This window comes from Neofelis nebulosa, chromosome 3 (assembly GCF_028018385.1).
Source record: "Neofelis nebulosa isolate mNeoNeb1 chromosome 3, mNeoNeb1.pri, whole genome shotgun sequence".
NCBI lineage: Eukaryota > Metazoa > Chordata > Mammalia > Carnivora > Felidae > Neofelis > Neofelis nebulosa.
In genome coordinates this window covers 150,846,723-150,869,260 of record NC_080784.1, presented here as the reverse complement: position 1 = coordinate 150,869,260, position 22,538 = coordinate 150,846,723, and the positions used below count along the sequence as shown (strand labels likewise).

General features: G+C 34.5%; 1 protein-coding gene across 4 annotated transcripts in view; it reads right to left on the bottom strand.

Moving 5' to 3' along the window:
- Positions 1-15,069, bottom strand: part of LOC131507504 (UDP-glucuronosyltransferase 2A1) — a 60,831-nt gene extending 45,762 nt beyond the window's left edge. For 2 of the 4 annotated variants that reach the window (XM_058722364.1, XM_058722365.1), the window contains exons 1-2: positions 14,354-15,069; positions 1,778-2,409 (exon numbers count right to left, since the gene is read on the bottom strand). In XM_058722364.1, the coding sequence (XP_058578347.1) occupies positions 1,778-2,409; positions 14,354-15,069 (1,348 nt within the window). Of the gene's footprint in view, positions 1-1,777; positions 2,410-14,351 lie in introns of all 4 variants that reach the window. The other 2 variants (XM_058722368.1, XM_058722369.1) reach the window with 1 other exon arrangement.
- Positions 15,070-22,538: the final 7,469 nt, after the last annotated feature.

Below are 22,538 nucleotides of genomic sequence, written 5' to 3'. Positions count from 1 at the left end.
CACCACAGATCTTTCCATCTACTTGTTCTTATCGATGTCTAAAATACTTTCCCTCAGGGGTACATGGGTGGCTCAGTGGGTTAAGCGCCTGACTCTTGATCTTGGCTCAGGTCATGCTTTCATGGTTCCTGAGTTCAGGCCCCATATAGGTATCTGTGCTGACAGCACTTGTGATTCTGTCTCTTTCTCTCTGCCAGCTCCCACCCCCTGCTCTCTCTCTCTCTCTGTCTTTCTCTCTGTCTCTCCCCCACCGGCACACATGCTCTCTTTCTCAAAGTAAATAAATAAACTTAAAAAAACTAAAAAACAATTTTAATAAAATGCTTTTCGCCCAGGGATCCCAATGGCGCTCACCCTCACTGCCCTCAAGTCTTCATTCAAATGAAGAGACCTTTTAAGACCTTCCCTGACCACTGTATTTAAAAGTGTAACCCTCCTCCCAGAACTATTTATTCTTATTTTACTATACAGCATATATCACAGTCTAACATCTTATATTGTATTCATTTGTTGTCTGTATCTTCTTACTGGGATGTAAGCTCCATGGGGGTAGAGATTTTGATCTGTTTTGCCAACTGTACTTAGAAAAGTGGCAGATACTGGGTTGGTGTTCAAGAAATGCTGTTTTTTACACAATGAAAGCATGATAGAAGGAAGGAAGGAGGGGAGGGAGGGAAAGAAGAGAGGAAGGAGAAAGAAAGGAAAATAAAGAGTGAGAGAGAGGGAGCCTGAAAGGTATGTAAAAGGACAGTATTTTGCATCTTATCTTCGTGAAAAAGTAGCATTGATATCATCAACAGTTAATTTCTGCTGTTAATTAATACTCCTGGTGCTACTGATAAATCTAGAGAAAAAAAAACATTCAGGAGAGAAGAAAATAGAAAAATAAAGGAGGGTTCATAAGGATCAGAAAGAAATCAGAAATATAAACAACCAACCAGAGCTGGCCTTGTTTACATTATTTTATTTGATCCTCCTAAGGGATCTGTGAGGCCATGAAACTTGAGGATTGCCAAAAGATACAGGGAAATTAAGTTGGAGCCATGCTAGTCTAAGCACCCAAAGGAGCCTAAGGATGGAGAGATAGAGAAGGGCAGGGTATAAAGTCAGGTTTCCAATCCCCAATGCCAGGCCTTTTATCAGGGTTGAAGCTTTTTTTTTAATGTTTATTTATTATTTTTGACAGACAGACAGAGTGTGACCCGGGTAGAGGCAGAGAAAGAGGGAGGCACAGAATCCGAACCAGGCTCCAGGCTCCGAGCTGTCAACACAGAGCCTGATGCGGGGCTCGAACTCACGAACCATGAGATCATGACCTGAGATGAAGTTGGATGCTCAACTGACTGAAACACCCAGGTGACCCCCAGTCCTAGGCCTTTTAAAGTTTTCTGCAGACCTACAAAAGAATGAGCAGTGAAGAAGAGAAAGTAAATCATGTATACTTCAAAATATTGGGCAGGTATTTTTTAGCGGAGTTGCAGTTCATCCTAGTAAAGACACTTTCATTTATATAGGAAGATTGATTTACTCACTGGAAAGCCACTACCTAAACAGGCACGAGATTATTTGCATTGAAACACTACATACATATTAATAACACCATTACATTTTTTACAAACTTATCCAAAAATAATGATCTTGTAGAGAGAATTATATTTATAATAACTATCTGTACTTCAGCCTGGCATGTGCAGTGGAATAGAAACCTTTGCTGTATTACTGTCAAGATAAATAAGGTATCTGGAGTCATTAATAAGACAATATTTTAGAGACTTACCTAGAACTTTGCTGTAGTATGAATTCCATTCTCCCCAATAGGATTCAAATATGTAGTCTTGCAGAAGATAGGATATAGTATTTTTTACCCTCTCACCAAAGGTCATGTGGTCTGTGAGCTCTGACAAAGCTGCAGGAACATAGGAGGCAGGTGCGGGGATTTTCCCACAGTGTCTCTCCACTGTTGAGGCTGGAGAGAACCTCAGTGTGTACACAAATGGAATTCCTAATTTCAGAGCAACCAGGTCCCCACAGACAGTTACTGGGTCTGCTAACAATACATCAAAACCACCTTCCTGAAGTCTTGCCAGTAACTTGGTGTTGTTTAATACTCCATCACAGATTTGTATATTCATTCGAAAAGCAGCATCTAGAAATTTTCCTAGTTCTTTGTAGAAAGTCCAGAGAGTGACAGGAGTTGGTCTGTGGTCTATCCACAGCATTATCATGTGTTCAATTAAGGAGTCTATATCGCTGCTCTTATAGGAGATAGGTATCACTTCAAAATTCACAGGAGAATCAGGATTGGAGTTGATGAATAGAGTTGCTGATGAAGCCAGTACAGTCACATTGTGATTTCTTTGGATCAGCTCTTCTAGAATGAGCTCAATATTTAACCAATGGCTACCATCCGTTGGCCAAATTAGCACATTTCCATTAAGAACAATTTTAGTCAAAGTCAAAATAAAAACCAGCAGCAGGACAAACTTCTTAGACATGGTGATATCCATTACAAAAACCATCCTACTGTAGATCTTTTAATATAAAAAGAAATTTTCAAAGTATATTTAGGCATATTTTTCAAATAAAATAATATTTAATGTGATGGCTACACTCATTCATAGGTCAATTGATCTATAGATTAAAAGGAAAAAGATATAATTCAAACCTTTATATGCATTAATATGAATATTCTGACAACAGAAATGATATTTTAAATGATATTTCAAATCCTATTTTAAAGGAAAAGAAGTCAAGTTATAAGCCTGGTATCTGTGTACTCTGTGATAATAACTATAAAATGTGTCTTCAATTTAATAAATCTTTTCCCAAATTAGGTTAACAAAAAATATTAGTTCTTATTGCTAAAGCCATTTACTCAGAACTTATGGTATCTTCAAATTAGATGTCCTTTATTACAAGGCATATTTTTAGTCTTTACTTTTTACTTATTTGTTTTTGAGAAAGAGCAAGAGAGCAAGCAGGGGGAGGGGCAGAGACAGAGGGAGAGAGAGAATCCCAAGCAGGCTCCACACTGTCAATTCAGAGCCTGATTTGGGGCTTGAACTCACAAACCGTGAGATTATAAACTGAGCCAAAATCAAGAGCCAGACCCTTTACTGACTGAGCCACTCAGGAGCAGCTATTTATTTATTTATTTATTTATTTATTCTTTAGAGAGAGAAAAAGCACGAGTAGGGGAGGGGCAGAAAGAGAGGGAGAAAGGATCCGAAGCAGACCCCATGCTAACAGCAGAGAGTCTGATATGAGGCTTAAATTCATGAACCAAACCCTGAGATCATGACCTGAGCCGAAGTCCAATGCTTCACTGACTGAGCCACGCAGGCCACCCATATCACAAGGCATTTTTACATACATTGTCTAATTCAGTCCTTCATGGAATCCTGTGAGGCACAAATGATTTGCTCCATTTCATACATAGTGAAATTAATACTGAGTTGCATACCCAAAAGCATATGACAAAATAGGGCAATTTGGGCTATTATCATACCATCATTTGAGAAATTGCTGGACATCTACAGTATTATGCCTCATCTTTGAAAGTGTTAGATGCTTTGGGAATGCACAATGACCAGCCTTATGATCACTTCCCCATGGCTCATATTTAGGAAAAAAATTAAAAACAACCTTCATTTAGAAGAGGTTTCTTGGACATTTCAAGATGTTTTAGATTAATTGGGTTATAGAGTAAATTACTACACATTTGATAGAGGAGAGTTTTCTTCTCTGATAAATCATATTTACAATCATCTCCTTGGTGCAGGGAATTTTTCACTTTCTTCCATATGACATCTTCACACACAAATCAGGAGGATAGGGCCTGGCACCAGAAGGAACAACATGCTTTTTCACTTGGAGCTGTGTAGTAGCTTAAAATATGTGGACACTAGCATTCAATAGCCCCAGATTTAAAAACTTCTTTTACAAGCACTGTGACCCTGGAAAACTACCTAGACCCTTTCAGCCTTGGTTTTCTCATGCATAAATAAGAGATAATGATATTCATTTGTTATATTACTTTGTGGATTAGCAATAATACCTGCAAAGTTGTCTTATAAACTGCTTGGTTCAATGCAATATTGGTAATATTCATAGTTTAATAAATTTACCTAAAGATTGATCAGGAAACCAATGGGTTAGCTACAGAATGACCAGCTAGACATAGATAAAATGATATCTATCAGTTGAGATTCTTACTAAATGCCAAACTGAAGGAGGGCAGCTATATCATGGTTCTATTTAAAAAATTAAAATTATTAGAGGTTTCTATTAAAAAGAGAAAATAAGAACAATAAAGTGATTAAAAGGATAGAAAGCAGGAATTGAGAGTGGAAATAAAGTGGTTTGCTTTTTTTTCATGCTCTGTTGCCTCTGAATTGACTAATTACAGGCCTTTGAGTAACAAAAAGACCAGAAAGACAGAGAAAGGGAAAGAGAGGAGAGGGAAGTGATGCTTTTAGAATTATTGTGCTTGTATCCTTTTAAGAGTCAGCCTCAATTTCAATATTATGTCTTTAAATTTTTTTTGATGTTTGTTTATTTATTTATTTATTTATTTATTTATTATGAGAGAGAGAGAGAGAGAGAGAGAGAGAGAGAGAGAGAGAGAGAGTATGAGCAGGGGAGGGGCAGAGAGAGAGTGGGAGAGACAGAATCCCAAGAAGGCTTCTCCCTGTGAGTGCAAAGCCTGACTTGGGGCTTGAACCTATGAACCATGAGATCATGACCTGAGCCTAAATCAGTTGGACGTTTAACCGACTGAGCCACCCTGACACCCCTGTACTTTTAAAATTTATTAGATTTTGAAACACAACAGCAAAGGAGAGTATGAGTAATCCTGGAGACCATTAAAATTGACCTAGTAGAAAGAATTTGAAGTGTCCTCATAAATCTGTGCTATCACAACCTTCCAATAAATAGGACACAAAACACAGCAATGTACAAGGCATAATCAAAAGTTTATCTATAAAATACTTAGATTTGTCTAATTATGGATGTCCGGATAAATAGAATATAATAAGTAATTAAGGATTATTCATTAACAATAGTTATATTAGCACTTAAAGCTTATCAAAATATATGCCTGAATCAAATACATGTAGGCAGCCCTAAATCACCCTGAATAAAAAACAAGGAGAGTCCAAGGAGTCAATTTGTCAGTGTTAAACAGTGGCCTTTCCAGGACAATAACATAATTATCTAATTATTGAAGAACAATAGCATATAATAGAATTTATTAATAGCTAATATATATGCTTTTTGATATAAAATTATACTTTGATGTTACAGTGTTTAATTTCACAGGTGTTGATAGAGATGTCTGTTATACTTATCCTCTGGTTTCCTGTATGCCTGAAATATATCATAGTTGCAAATTCAAAAATTTAAAAAGATAAAAAATAAATTATGTTTGGGGACAGATGTAGGTATAACCTTAGATTTAAATTTCCATCAGTGGGAAAAATAACAACTCTTGCCAAATATGCCTGGTTTCATGACAAAAATGAAGTTCAGTGATTTAAAATTATCACGTTTGTTTGCTAATAGGTAATCTGAATAAAGTTTGGGTAAGAGCATAGTGGATTGTCATTCTGCAGAGAGCATGGGTCCAGTTTGTCCAACTCCATCATTTTATATGTAAGAAAACAGATCAAGAAAGGTTTAAGTAATCTCAAAGTCACATTGCTAGTAAGTGGCAGAATAGATGAACACATGAGTATTCCACTTCCCAGCCCAGTATTCTTTCTTTTTTTATTCTACTTTTAATTAATTAATTAATTAATTAATTAATTTGATGTTTATTTATGTTTGAAAGAGATACAGAGCACAAGTGGGGGGTCCAGAAAGAGAGGGAGACACAGAATCAAAAGCAGGCCCCAGGATCTGAGCTGTCAGCACAGAGACCGATGCAGGGCTCGAACTCATGAACCGTGAGATCATGACCTAAGCCGAAGTCAGATGCTTAACAGACTGAGTCACCCAGGAGACCCTTTATTCTACTTTTTAAAATGTGAGATATATTTTATAACAGCAAAAATTAGAAAAACATATTTTGTAGTGGTGAATATTTAATAATATGACATCTTAAACATAATTAAAGAGTCCAGAAAATGATATTTTTAAATATGTTTCTGAAACATGAACATATGAGTAGGTATGAGTGAAAACTAAGTCAGCCAGAGAAAGTTTGCACCAATTAGCATATAATCCTTGTGCTTTGAATCAAGTTCTCATTTTCATTCTGCTTATTTTGAAAGGAAGTATTCCAAATGGTGATAAAATAAACAGAAAGTTCTCTCAATCTTATTTGATAAAATTTGTGTTTTTAAAGAGAGAAGTGCAGGCCCCAAATGAAGCCATGCTAAGGTTCCACATCAGTAAACAAAGATTTAATATCTAATCTAATTGCAGTTTCAATCCCCAGTTTGAAACCTTTAACCAGCCAAGCTGGAATATCCGGGTAAACCTCAGGAAGTAATCTGCTGAACTTTCTGTTCCCCTTAGGAAGGCAACTTTGCCTAAAACACTGCATTCTTTGGTAATAATTCTCCCCAACCAGTCCTGTTTCAACCTTTCCTTTTTTATAGCTCTACAGAGCTCCCCTCTACTTACTAGATGGGATGCTGTCCAATCCCTGAACCATTTAATAAATCCAATTAGATATTCAAATTTACTCAGTTGAATTTGTGTTGTTTAATAGTGTATATAACACTTGTTGGAGAATATCATCCGTATAAAATTAAATTAAGATTCAAATTCTTTAAAATATGTATAATACTACCAGTTTGAATTGAGAATCCTTAAAATAACATTTTTGTATTTAAGTTCTTTCTTACAATTTTTTTTCCCCCCAATTACATGCCCTGGCTTGAAGGTTTCCTCTTCCTGTGTGTGCTCACTGAGTATTATAATGAATGGGTAGAATTTAATTGTACTAATTCATTTCTCATGGATTTGGAGATGGTCCCAAAGGCCATAAAAGCCTGGAGACCATCCTCCATACTGATATGGAGAACAAAGGCAGAAGAAATTTAGAACAAATTAAATTTCCTTACAACTTACAGCTGAAGTGCTTAGGACTAACAGAGTGACCTTCCTCCAGAAACTCAACTGCCCTGATGTTAATACTTTGCTAAAAGCAAAAGGCAAACAACTTAACATTATCCTGACCTCCAGGACCCTGTAAGTCTCCTTTTACATATAAAAATTACTTTGGAAGATTCCTTTATCTTGAGGCCCTCAAGATATATGTTAGTAATCAACTTCCAAGCATATGGTCCCCTGATATACATCTAAAGGGTCTCATGACTAAGGTTTTACTAGATGGTAATAAATGACCTTTGCCTAACAACAGCTAGCCCCATCAAGGTCCTGGAAACCTTGCTTCTTAAATTCCTTAGAGACTTTTTCTATCCCTAACCCCCTCCCAGCTTGAAAGTATATAATCAGCCACTCCTCACAACCTCAGTGCAGCTCTTTCTGCCCACGGGTCCTGTCCCTGTGCCTTAATAAAACCACCAAAGATGCTCCAAAAATTCATTTCTGAGCATTTGCTCTTAACCCCAACATTTTCCCATCAATACTATTTTAAAAAACTGAGTAATCAACTCCTTAGTGATGTTAGAGTTTTAGCTTCACATTAGAGTTTCCTTTTTTTTTTTTTTTTTTTTTTTTTGAGTATCTTGTTTGGTATTTAGTTAAACCTTTTGAAAGCGTTCAATTAGATTACTTTTCCCCCCCTTTGTTTTGTTGTATATAAACTGAGTATCTTTCTAGAACTTTCCTTTTAGCTCAGTGTCTTGCATCAAATGCTTCACAACTTTCTTGATTGTAACCTCAGGCAAGTTATTCAACCTCCTCATTACAAAGTGGTGGAGAATGATGGTGCCTATTTCCTATCGTTATGAGGACTAAATGAAAAAAAAATGCATGTAAATTATTCAGAATGGCATCCATGCTCAATAAGTGTTAGCTATTTATAATAATGTAAGGAGAAAATCTTACTTTAAGAATTACCAATTCAGTGGCGCCTGGGTGGCTCAGTCAGCTAAGCAACCGACTTTAGCTCAGGTCATGATCTCACGGTCCCTGGGTTTGAGCCCCGCATCGGGCTCTGTGCTGACAGCTCAGAGCCTGGAGCCTGCTTCAGATTCAGTGTCTCCCTCTCTCTCTGCCCCTCCCCCGCTTGTGCTCTGTCTTTCAAATAAATAAACATTAAAAAAAATTTACATAAAAAAAATAAAAAAGAATTACCAATTTAACCAGATCTCATCACCTAGACCCACCTCCTCTCTTCCACTTCTCAGGTAATGCTCCCCTGGGGCACCTGAGCTTTGGTGCAGGTTTTCCTGTGTCAGTCATGCTCAGTCTGAGGCCCATCACAAATGATATGGTTAACAATGTATTCAGTACCAAAGTTCACAAAGGGTTTGCTTTAAGAAGTCCACACATATAGAATTCAAGAGTATACCCATAAAAATGATCATCTTCATTCCCTTTCATTGAGTGGGGGTAAAACAGTGACCATACTCTTGAAACTGCTCATGTCCCATACGAAATTCTATCTTGGATGTCATCTAATGGCTGTCAGCCCACTCAGGGGTTATTATGGAAAAGGAGATGCTACCAGAGGTCATTTGATTGGTTCTAACCAATCAAAATTAATTTACATAAAAAAACTGAAGGAGAAAGGAAGGAAGAGAGGAGAGAAGGAAGCAAGAAAAAGGTTGGGAAGAGAGAGAAAAAGAAAAAAAAAAATGTTCCGAACCAACATGTATTACTCTTTAGGGAAAAAACTCCAATACATTTTTTTTTCTCCTTTAAAATATCTACTGGAAATCAAGCATTTTGGAGATATACACATTCACATTTGTTTCATTTCTAGCACTTTATTTTACATTAATTACCTGTGCTTAGTGTTTAGTACATGCAAAGGTCTGAATATTACAATCATAAATTTTTTTGAAGATCTGTTGTTTTTCCTATTTAATATATTTATAGGAAAGTCTATTGTTATTATAGATGGCATTAGTTCTCAGAGATTATTCACCAAATATTCATGGATAATAAAACATATGTATTCATATAAATCTAATATATAAAGATTATTCACATAAAAAAAGCTATTTGTTTCTATACTGGCTAAAGGATAAAACTGTTGATAGCAATAGGTAATGTTTATGGATTATAAATATTTTTTACTGGCATTAAAATGCCATATTATTATTTTCTTAATTGTTCCCCCAATTTTGGTGGAGTTTTATTGTTATTAATATGTACACAAAAATATAATTTTCTTGGTTCAGTTTTATATAAATACATTTGAAATCTGCAGAAGCCTTTTCATACTTTCAGTTAAAGTTTGCTTTTAAAGTTCTTTTAGGACCAGAAACCTATCCTCAGACAATTCGCTCCAGGCAACAGTCACATGGAGACATATGCCTAAAGAAACAACAAGTTTCCTGGTGATAACATGAGTTAATTAAACTCCATTTAGCAAATTTAATTAAGTAAAATCTGGGATAGCAGATTTCAAAAGCTAAGTCCACCTAAAGGAAGAGGAAAAGTACCCAAGCAAGTTTAACCTAAAAAATATTCTGAATAATTGATGGATTTGCAACTGAAACTTTGAAAGGAAAGAAAAATTGTTCTAGAAGTTTTGGTGTCAGACTTTCATATGAAAACTGTTTTCTCCTACCAGTCACTATATAATTTTATGTTGACAATCGATATTTCCAAGCCTCAATATTCTCACCTGTGATAGTAGTTTTTTCTTCATAAATTCATTGCAAAGATAAAGAGATATAATATGTGAAGGACTTATCACAGTATCTAGTGCACAGGAAGGAATCAACAAATGTTAACTGCTATTGCTATTAAGATTTTGAACCATGAGTTTGAACCAAATACCCACAACCTCGGATAAAAGAAGTAATTTAGACATTATAAGATCTGATTCCTAATAATTAGCAGAGATTAAGAACTCACTTTGAGCTTATTATTGCATTCCACTACAGAAAAGTAATCTTAGAGAAAGTCCTAATTTTTGCTCAGGTGTGCCAGTTTGAGACTTGAGAGTTCATTGCAACGACTTTGATCAGAGCATTCAAACTAAAGTAGAAGAAATTACACATTGGAAGGAAGTGATTTTTATGTCAGCACTATTTATCATTCTCCCTGTACAAAGGCTTGCACAAAAATAAACTACTCTGTCATGTCAATACTTTTACTTTCTTACCTGGTCTTTTCAATATGAGTGTTCATGTCCCTCAGCATCAATAAGAAGAATATTGCTTATAAAGACAAACTTAAATAGTCATTTTAAGTCAAAAGAGTGTAATTTGATTGGAAACATGATATTATCAAAATCGAAGGATAAGAACATTTTTAGAAATCTTTATTACACTTCCATGAACACATTGTTAAGAAAGAATAGTCTCATGTCTTATGACGGGAAAATTGTGTAGTCTTATTACCAGTATTAATTTACAAGCAAAATACAAAGGAACATGTGATTCTATGACTCCCAGTATGAGGAAGGTTTATCTGGGGAATAATCTCACCAATATGAATAAGAGGCATTACGATCGTGATACTTATTATTTCAAGACTGAGAACAAATAGTTGAAAAAAAATGATAAAAATGTAAACATATCATGACCAAGGAGCTCTCTACGTACATTCCTCTATTTCATTAACTGAGATACTGCGCATGTTCAGATGTCCCTGTTTACTATATGCATGAGAAGATTAAAGGGTTTTTGCAGATCTTGACAACTTAATTGCCTCATAAAATTGCCATTTCATTATCGTCTTTCTTCATTTTTAAGATCCTGTTTTAGCCCTACAATATTGATCATTCACTTCTATCTTCATAGGATAGTTTATAATCAACATAGTAGCTATGCTTATTCTCTCTGAATAACAGTACAACTCAAGTCTTCATTTACATCCCAGGAGATAAAACATCTACTTTTGAATTTGGGGAAAACTATTTAACATACCCACAGGAGATGATGAGCCAATTAACAATCCTCTTAACAATCCTCATCAATGAACCCACACATTTATGGTCAATTAATTTATGACAAAGAAGCCAAGAAAATGTAATGGGGGGAAAAGATAGCCTCTTCAATAAGTGGTGTTGGGAAAACTGGACCGGCAGAAGAATGAAACTGGATCATTTTCTTACACCATACACAAAAACTAACTGAAAATTGTTTAAAGACTTGATGATAAGACCTGAAACCATAAAACTCCTAGAATAAAACTTAAGTGGTAAGCAGATTGACCTCAGTCTTGGCGATGATTTGACTCCAAAAGCAAAAGTAACAAAAGAAAACAAAAACAAAACAAATGTAACTACATCAAACTAAAAAGTTTCTACACAGCAAAGGAAACCACCAGAAAATGAAGAAACAACTTACCTAATGGGAAAAATATTTGCAAATCATACATCTGATAAGAGGTCACTATCTGAAATATATAAAAACTCATATAACTCAAGAGCAAACAAAACAAAACCACCTGATTAAAAAAAAAACAGCCAGAGGATATGAATAGATATTTTTCCAAAGAAAATATACTAATGGCCAACAGGTACAAAAAAAGTGGTCAACATCACCAATCATGAGGGAAATGGAAATCAAAACTACAATGAGATATTACCTGACACCTGTCAGAATGGTAATTATCAAAAAGATAAGGCATAACAACTGTTGGCAAGGATATGGGGAAAAAGGGAACCCTTGGGTACTGTTGATGGGACTGTAAATTGGTACAGTCACTATGGAAAACAGTATAGATATTCCTCAAAAAATTAAAAATAGAACTACTATGTCATCCAATAATTTTACTTCTGGGTTATACATAAAGGAAACAAAATCACTCTTTCGAAAAGATATCTGCACCCCACATGTTCATTTCATAATTATTTACACTAGCCAAGACATGGAAACCACCTAGGTGTCCATCAATGGGTGAATGAATAAAAAAGCTGTGGCATATGTATCTAGAATTGAATATTATTCAGCCATAAAAAGAAGGGAATCCTGTTATTTATGACAATGTGAATGGACTTTGAGGGCATATGCTAAGTGAAATAAGTCAGAGAAAGACAAATATTGTATGATTTCATTTATACATGGAATATGAAAAAAAAAATCTCATTGTTACAGAGAACAAATTGGTGGTTGCCAGAGGTGGAGAGTTGGAGGGTGGTGAAATGGGTGAAGAGGGTCAAAAGGAATAAACTTCCAGTTACAAAGTAAATTAAGTCCTAGAGATGTAATAATATACAGCATGACAACTATAGTTAATACTGTATTGTATATTTGAAAGTTGCTAGAAGAGTAGATCTTAAAAGTTCTTACCACAGGAAAAAATTATTTATGTATGGTGACAAGTGTTAACTAGACTTAATGTGCTGATCATTTTGTATATATATATATATATATATATATATATATACACACACAATATCTCTCTCTCTCTAAATATATATATAATATACAATACATATAATATATAATAATATAATAATATTAATATAATATATATTATATATTAATATAAAATAATATTATATTTTATAATATATAATATAATAAAACAATAATACTTTATTATTATATATACTATATAATATATAGTATATATACACTATATATAACTATATAATAACTAATATTAACTAATAATAACTAATAACTATAATAACTATATAATATATAGTATATATAATATATATAATATCTCTATAATCTCTCTCTAAATATATATAAATATAGATATAAATATAGATATAGATATAGATATAGATATAAATATATAAATATAAATATATATATTTAGAGAGAGAATCATTAGATTGTACACCTGAAACCAATATGTTATATGTCAATTAAACCTCCATTAAAAAAAGAAACCATCTTAATCTCTTCCTCATGCCTCTTAACATACCTTACCAATTAGCCATTAGCTTTTACTAATTTCACAGCTAACACAGCTAACACAAATTGAATGGTTCTAGCTCATAGACACTTTTGTAAAATCCTTGTATTGTTAACTAATTTAGTCCTTGCAGTAGCCCTGTTAGAGATGGGATAAATAAATGCAGGTGTAAAGAGAATTAATTACTTCTCCATGGTCGCACACTTGTAACCAGAAATTGTTTATCAAGAGCCTTCTTTCCTAATTGCCTTACTACACAGTTTCATCTACATTATTCTTCTCCACCCGTAAGCTACTTCATTCATACATGCTCTTACCACATCTTTCCTGGAGTCACGCAGAAGCCTGTAGCCTAAGACCATCTCACTCTGGGTCCACATCTATCTAGATATTTTATATAAGATGCAATCTATACATCCCTTTAAACAGTTCCCAGTTGTTCAATAGATAAAAAACCAAATGATTAGCATAACATACAAGAGGCTCTGAAAATATTTATTGGATTAATTCATTTTTGCAATCCTGATATCTCCATGGTTCTTTCACATGCATCTTACACTTTGACCTTCATAAAAAATGAATCATCAGTAATGCCCAGCACACATGTGCTATTTTAAGACTCCACAACATTGGGCACAGTTTCCTTCCCCGCACTTATTTTGCAGGGAAATTCATATTCACTGTTTAAATTTTTCTTTGAATATCACCTCAACTCTAGTTTCTCAGAATGTCACTCTCTTCTGTCACATACTGTTCATCTCCTTTATGCCCTCTCTGTTCTTTATACATATTTCCATTACCCAATTGTTCATATTATAAACATTCTCTTTCTTGTATGACTTCTCTGCTTGACTTAAATTCTTGAAGCCAGGAACTTCATCTTAATCTATGTTGTAACCTCCCTACCTAAGGCCGTACCTAGTAAACAGTGAGAGATATATGAACAATGATCAGAGATTATCTGTATGCCTGTATGTTTTTAAACACACACACACACACACACACACACACACACACACATTCTATGTTAATAATGGACTTGTAGGAAACAATCTCTTCCAGTTTTCCCTACACACCACTGAAGTTTCTAGGCAATATGTGTTTTCAGTGCAATATCTAAATGAGAATTCAGTCCTATTTTTAAACTAAAATATTTGTTGCTATATGTTACCCATAAAAGAATTTAGTTGGTATCTTTGAGTCCATAAAATTAGAAAACCCATGATAGTTACAAAGCATATTGTTACTTATCTTCCTTCCTGCTCTCAAGTGATACTAATAGTAACCAATAGGTAGGATTGAAAAATAATAGCCACAGGGAAGTAAAGAGGTGATACAAAGCTCTGTTCTAATTCAGATAATAATAAAAAAATATTACATACCCAAAGCTTTACTATAGTAGGAATCCCATGATTTCCAAAGAGTGTTAAACATGTAGTCCTGTAGACTGTAGGAGATGAAATTTCTTATTCTGTCAGTGAAAGACATCTGGTCCGTGAGTTCTGATAAAGTGGCAGGAACATAGGAAGGAGGGTATGGTACCTTCCCACAATGTTTTTCCACTGTTGAGGCTGGAGAAAACCTGAGGGAGTACATAAATGGAATTCCCAGCTTTAAAGCTACTATGTCACCACAAGGAAATACTGGATCTGATATCAGGACCTCAAATTTGCTTTTCTTCAGCTTGTCCATCAGCTTTTGGTTTTTAAGAACACCATCACAGATTTCTCTAGATACCATGTGGAAGTCCTTGATGACTTTGGCTATATCTTGATAGAATCTCCAAATGGTTGAAGGAGATGGCCTCTTTTCCATCCATGTCAAAACAAAGTCCTTGATCAGTCCTTCTATTCTTTCTTTGCCAAAGGCCACCTTATATATTTCAAATGTCAGAGATGGGGTTGAGGTTGGCGTGATGAAAAGTGCACCAGAGGCAACTAAGACAGTCACATTATGCTCTTTTTCAATCAACTCATCTATAATTATCTTAATGTTCAGCCAGTGACTACCTTCCATTGGCCAAATCAGAACATTCCCACCATGAGTGATTCCTAGGAGACTAATCTGGAGACACAACAGCAGAATGTTCTTGTTTAACATGATGTAGCTTGATGTAGAAGATTTGATGAGATATGACAAACGAATTTCTCTGTTTTTCAAGCAAAAAAGAAAGAAAAATTATTTCAGTTTTGATTCAAAACGATACCCTTCTCTCTACCAAATGGTTTTCCTCATGGTAGCACCATATTTTATGATAATTATAGGCTTGGAGTAACATGTGTCTTACCTCTCAACCTGTTGCTTTAGCTTGGGTCATGATTCCTGCTCTCTGATCATTTTCTTAAACTTGATCCTTTAACTTTTTCATTGCATCTCATAATTGTGAAATTCTTACTGTTAAATTGCTTGAAGCTGTTGTGTACATCAACTCTACCCTCAGGCCTGGCTACTGAAGCCTCAATTTGGGGCAGAACTTATTCAGAAATGTGGAGAGGCTAAGGCTATCAGTTTTCCAACATTTAACACATTCAATATAGTGTCGATAGCAACAATGAAACATTATTATAGTAGTTACTGGTTGTTAATAGATAAGATTATTACAAAGGGAATACTTAGAAAAAATGTGAAGTACAAGCAGATAGAGTAATTATAATGTTTATTGCTACTTTAATAATATGTTTAGGAAAATATTTTATGTTAATACTGAGAAAAAATTATAAGTAAATGGATGAACTGTGTACAAGTATACATTCAAGAGATGATGGGTAACATTACTAGTCAATAGGAGTTCTTTGAAGAGGAATGCTAACTCAAGCATGCTTTTATGGAAAGTGGTGCTTGAAAGCTAGTTGGCTGGTCTGAGTAATAAATAATTTACATCAACATTCAACCTTTCATAATTGCTAGCATTAATTAAGCACTCACCGTGTGTCAAACAAGACATTGTGTAAAGTGTTTTACATATGTTAATCTCATTTATTTCTCACTAAAAAAAGATTCAATGAAGTCGATCCTATCTTCTCCCATCAGAGAAGGAAGAACCATTGCTCAGAGAAGTTTAGTAATTTGCCAAGTTCACATACTAGAATAAGAAAAGAACTGGTAGTAGCAGCCTTCAGGCTCTTTGGCTTCCAGAGTCTATTGTATAAACCACTAAGATAGATTGCCCTATCAGCGTGTATCATGTCCCCTTATCAAGTATAAGCAACCTACCCACGTAAACCACAAAGTGCCCAAAACATGCTGACACAATATAAATTTGTGTCACAAATTCACACATTATGAATTTGTGCAGCCCACACTGGATAATGTAGGACAAATCATCTGAAGAAAATCACCTCTATGAAAAGTGTACATGTATGTGTATGCATATATCTGTGAATAAGTAGAAATGACTTATATTTGTTTTAATAAATCTATTGAAATTAGAAATCCTATGTTTTTTAGTGATGCCTTTGCTGAACTCCCCTATAACCACAGATAATCTATAGTGAGACATTTGCTGCTTCTTTAAAGCAGTTACTAACTCATCGTACAGTTCTTGGGAGTAGATTTCAATTCAAGACTCTGTATACTAAGATTTTATGGTATGCACAAAATTTTTGCCTGCTGGCGTCAACCTCATCCATAGTTAATTGCCAGGATACTTTAAAATAGTTGTCATGATTCACTAGAATGAACAATCGGTCACAATTCACTGATATTTTACTCATGTTATTCACTATCAGGGAATCAGATTCAGTTCTAAACAATTAAACTGTAGCCTTTATTAAGTTTATTTGTGTTTATTGTGTGGCTACTAGACAGAGAACTCCCTGCTAAGTGAAAGGCAGATGAATAAAGGAGATAATCTCATATCCATTTTATGGTCTCTGTGAAGGTAATTGCAGACGTAACTATAATAAAAATAGGCATAGTATATTAGAGTCAGCATGATATCATGAGAAGAATTTAGGTTTTAGAATCAGGCCAAAGAATTTTGGCCTGTTTAACATTTATGAGACTCAGTTTTCTCCTCTGTAAGGTAGAAATGAAAGACAATTTAAGAGGATTTTATATTAAGTAATATAAGATAAATAAAATGTTTATTAATATATAATAAATGAATAACTATTCAATAAATACTATAAATTATGTAATGATATGAGCATCATATAAGATAAAGTTATATGTTTAAATAAATAAAATAATATCGATTAAGCTACAACTATAGTGCCTGGAATAAAAGACACATTTAAAATCTATTATCTCTCTCATTTAATTCCTTCTCCTTCTCCTAACTTTAGAGAAAGCGACGAGTACCTTCAGATGAAATGACACAGGTAAAATGTGTCAGAGCTTTGTACAGATTGCTTTCTGTTTTTTGGGAATTAGAGGTAGGGGTAAAGAGAGGGAAGTTTTTATTAGAAATGTGGTATTTGAGGCTCATCTTGGAGCTTGAAGTGTCTGCACATGAGTGATAGGCAATGACCAGTATTATGTCATAAATTAACTTTTTGATTATTTATTTATTTATTTAAAAAAAATTTTTTAACGTTTATTCATTTTTGAGACAGAGAGAGACAGAGCATGAACGGGGGAGGGTCAGAGAGAGGGAGACACAGAATCTGAAACAGGCTCCAGGCTCTGAGCTGTCAGCACAGAGCCGGACGCGGGGCTTGAAGTCACTGACCACGAGATCATGACCTGAGCCGAAGTCGGCCGCTTAACCGACTGAGCCACCCAGGCGCCCCAACTTTTTGATTTTTTAAAAAGTATCTTACTAATGGGACAGTATTAAGAAAACTTCTCCAATTATTGAAGTTAAATTTTAGATTTGTGTTCTTAAATTTAATAGAAACCTAAGTGAAGAAATTATATTAACCATAAAGATTTGAAGAGGTTGTAAAATAAGTTTTTTTTCAAAAACTAAAAATGTGATTTTAATTATTCTGACCTTAAGATCCCTGAAAAGCTAGTCTCTTTCCAGAAAAAAATTATAGGAAACTATAGCTAAACATATGACTAATATATTTATGAAATCTGATGAGTTGAAAGGAAAGCTAAAGTAATTTAAAAGAAGCTACTATGGAAACCAATTTGACAGTAAATTTCATATATTAAAAAATAAATAAATAAATAAATAAATAAATTAAAAAAAAAAAAAGAAGCTACTGTATACAAATAGTTTTATCATAGAGAGGATAATAGAAGCCGTGCTTCAATTAATTGCACAAAAAGACAGCACACATAGTATTTACATTACCCCAATTGATCATTGCTTTTACAACAGAATTTTCTTTCTTTCTTTTTTTAATGCTTATTTGTTTATTTTGAGAGAGAGAGAGAGGACACGTATGGGGTAGGGGGTGGGAGGGACAGAGACAGAGGGAGAGAGAGAGAATCCCAAGCAGGCTGCACACTGTCAGGGCAAAGCGGGACACAGGGCGGCTCCCTCTCACGAACCATGAGATCGTGACCTGAGCAGAAATCAAGAGCCAGACACTTAACCGACTGAGACTCTCAGGCACCCCATAACAGAATTTTCTTTAGAGAAACTTTAATATCCTTTTTTTAAATAAATAAATTTGACTTTGCATAAAACTTATTTGATATGTACATGTAAAATATATAAACATACAAAATACATGTAAAATATATAAACATACAAAATCCAGTACACAACATTAAGAAGATAAAATACCCATCGAAGGATGATATCTTGGCTCATCTACACATGTTATCTTAAAGATGGTAATGGTCACTGGTGAGAATCATATTTGCCTTTATGTATTTACTTCATGTGTTACCTATTAAAGGACCAAATTAACTTTTCACTGGTAGAAATTCGAGGTAATAGATAGGCCAGTGAGCTCACAGTTGTATACAACTTTAACTTTACTGCTTTGTCGTACACTTCCCTCAAGATCTATCAAATTATTCTGAAGTATAACACCCGGGGGGAAAACCCTCCAATTATGTCAAAATACAACTGAAAACTTTTCTAAAGTTAACCCACAAGCATGTAATGATTGACCTTTCTTTTAGAAGAAAACATAAATCCAAATGTACATCATACATTGCTTATATATTATTTGTCATGAGATTTTTAAATTTCTTACCTGAAGTTTCCAGCCAGAACTTTAATAGCACTCATTTGCTATTTGAAAGTTGAATTTAAAGAAATCCTAGTTGACTAAGCATAACATGATGCGAAATGTGATCTTAAATAGAGGAGAGATTATACAGATTTGTTTACTCCTAAGGCATTCCACTTCCTCTACATTGTTAAGCACCTAATCTTCTGTTAAAGGTGTTTTCTCCTATTGGTTTTCTGGCAACTATTTGCATTAAATATTGCCTTTGTTATTATAGTCTCTGCAACCTTCACCACCACCCCTTCCAACCAAGTATGTCTAGGCATGAGAAGATGGACTGGGGATGAGTATACCAGATCAGGACCCCTGTCTTCTCCTCGTTTGTGATGGTGCGTGTTCCATTCCAGGCATCAAGCGTTTCAGCTGGTGCAGCTTGCAGCAGGACGATAGCATTCCAGGGGAGATTGAGTAATTCCCCCTCTTGCAGGAGTGGGAAGTAACTCACCCATCTTGGTGGGCAATATTCTATTGTAAATTCCAGTAGACAACACCTTTTCCAACTGGGTGATAGGACTTGGTGTTCTCAGCAGCATACCATATTAGTCTACAGTGAGAGTTGGGGCAGTGTCAGTTTCTTAGGATTTTCATAACTTTATGGTATTGGGTGCTTTGGCAGAGGGTCCCCAGTCTGGCATATAGAGCGCAAGCCCTACTGGTTGATCATTCAAATATATTGAAACCTGGAACAGTACTTTAGTTCACCCAGCCAAGGTGGTTTTACCTGTTAACAATTTACTTTGCTGCTTTAATATTCATTTTCTTTTTCTATCAATCCTGCTCAGTGTAGATTATAGGGGAGATGGAACCTCCATTTAATGTCATATGCTATTGCCCCATCTTGCAAATCATGACCTTTGAAATGTGACCTCCCAATCACTATATATTCCATGAGGGTATCCATACATGGTATTCCGTTTCTCCTATCCCTACTGAAATTGGGAAAGAACCGTGAGAAATAGTAGGTGGTGTAGGAATAGTTCATGTTTTCCCAACTAGAGTGGAAAGACCTGCAAGCAGTTTAAGCAGAGTCCTTAGATATGTACTACCTCAGTGGTGGAGTAAAATTCACCCTAAAATAAGTATGTTCTGAATATGATTTAACGAGCTCTATAGCACACTTCTAATGGATCAAATTCCAAATGTCTCTCTACTAGAACAAAGACCCTGTATACCTAAAAGAATACCAAGAAATGGAAATAAAAACCCATTACCCAACAATGTAAATCCATAATAAAAATTTATGAGACATTGAACAAAGTATGAATATATAACTTATAGGGTATAATATACAGTATCCCATTCAATAGATAAAATCATAGTGATGACAGATGATAGGATTAGTTGACAAGGACTTTAAAACAGCTATTATAACTAGCATGTGGCCAAAAACATAGTGATAAGCATAAGCATGTGAAGAGAGAATAAAAGAGCTCCAGAGACCTACCCATATTAAACTTCTGGAGATGAAAAATCCATCAGATGGGATTAGCACAGTATAGAAAAGATTAGACACAGTATAGAAGAAAAATTAACGTCCAAACATAGTAATAGAAGTTACACAAAATGAAAATCAGAGGAAATTAACCACTCCCCTCCACCACCCTCCCCAAAAGAACAGAGCAGCCTACCATACATGTAATTATGGCCCTGAAAGAGGGAGAGGATATAGAAACAAATATTGAAAGAAATAATAGCCAAACTTTTTCAAATTTGAAAAATCACATATACACATGGATATAAGAAGCTCTAATAATCAATTTTTTTCAAAACAAAAAGAAAGAGAAAAGCACCTCTAGTGCATCATAATTAAGATGCTGACCATCAATGATTAAACAAAAAATCTCAAAAACAGGAAAATTTAGAAAAACACATTACCTAACAAAGGAACAAAGAAACGAATTAAACATTGTAAGCAATGCAAGCTAAAAAACGGTGGAGTGACATCTATAAAGCACTAAAAGAAATTAAAACTCTTCTAATTAATATATATACCCAGAAAATTATATAACTAACAAAAATTTTTACAATAAAGACTAATTAGACTTTTCTCATGGCTACAAGAACCAAGAGAATCTTCCACAGACCACAAGTTTAAGAAATGTTAAAGGCAGAGGGAAAATTATCCCCAATGGAAATGTATTTCTAAACAAATGAAAGAATACTGGAAATGGTAAATATGTGGGTGTATATGACTTTTTTTTCTTATTTTATTTAATATCTCTCAATGTCAAATGACTATTTAAAACTAAAATAATAACAAAGTATGATGAAATTTATAACACATAGAAAAAAATACATGAAAAATACTGCAAACTCTGAGAAGGGGTAAAGGATGTACACTAAAGTAATTACACTAAAAATGATACTTACTCTTTAGAGCAGCCACTGGAAAATAAAACCAAGAGAAATATCTACTAAGCCAATAGAAATAATAATACTCTATTAATCCAAATGAAAGTGGAGAGGAAAAGGGGCGCCTGGGTGGCTCAGTTGGCTAAATTACTTTGGCTTAGGTGACGATCTCATGGTTCATGGGTTTGAGCCCTGCATCAGGCTCTATGCTAACAGCTCAGAGCCTGGAGCCTGCTTTGGATTCTGTGCCTCCCTGTCTCTCTGCTCTTCCCTTGCTCATGCTCTCTCTCTCTCTCTCTCTTTCTCTCTCTCTCTCTCAAAAATAAATAAACATAAAAAAAAAGTAGAGAGGAAGAAAAAAAAGAACAAAGAAGAGATAAGATAAACAGAAAACAAATGGCAAGATAAGCAAATTAAATGTGAATGGTTTAATTATCTTAATTAAAAGTTAGATATTGTCATAATGGATTTTTTTAAGGAGGAAGATTAAACTGTACGCTGTCTACAGGCATCCACTTTACAAGAAAAAAGAGGTTAAAAGAATACACACACCATGATAATATTAACTTAGTAAAGCTGAAGTGGCTATCTAAATATCAGGTAAAGCAGATTTTCAGAGTAAAGAATATTATTGGGATTAAGAAGGTCACTTTGTAATTAAAAGTGTCATTTCATCGAAAAGACGTCACTACCTTGAATGTGTACGTACCTAACATCAGAGCTTCGAAATACATAAAGCAAATTGATAGAAATAAAAAAGAAATAGATCCACCATTATACTTGGTGATTATGGTAATACTCTCTCAATAATTGATAGAACAGGCTGACAGAAAATCAATGAGTAATAAAGGAGTCTGTATTCATGGCAAAAAAATGTATGAAAATTAGGCAATCTTGTGTAGTTTACAATATACAACATGCCTTTTTAAGGAACTTTATTTGTGCTTTTTTGCCAGCGTTAATTTTGTAAAATCTGTTTCTTTTTTATTGCTTTCATTTTTTAACACATTTTTGCCCAGGTCCTTATATTTGTTTAATTTTTTTTCAGATTAATTTATTGTAAAAAGCATTAAGTTGGAT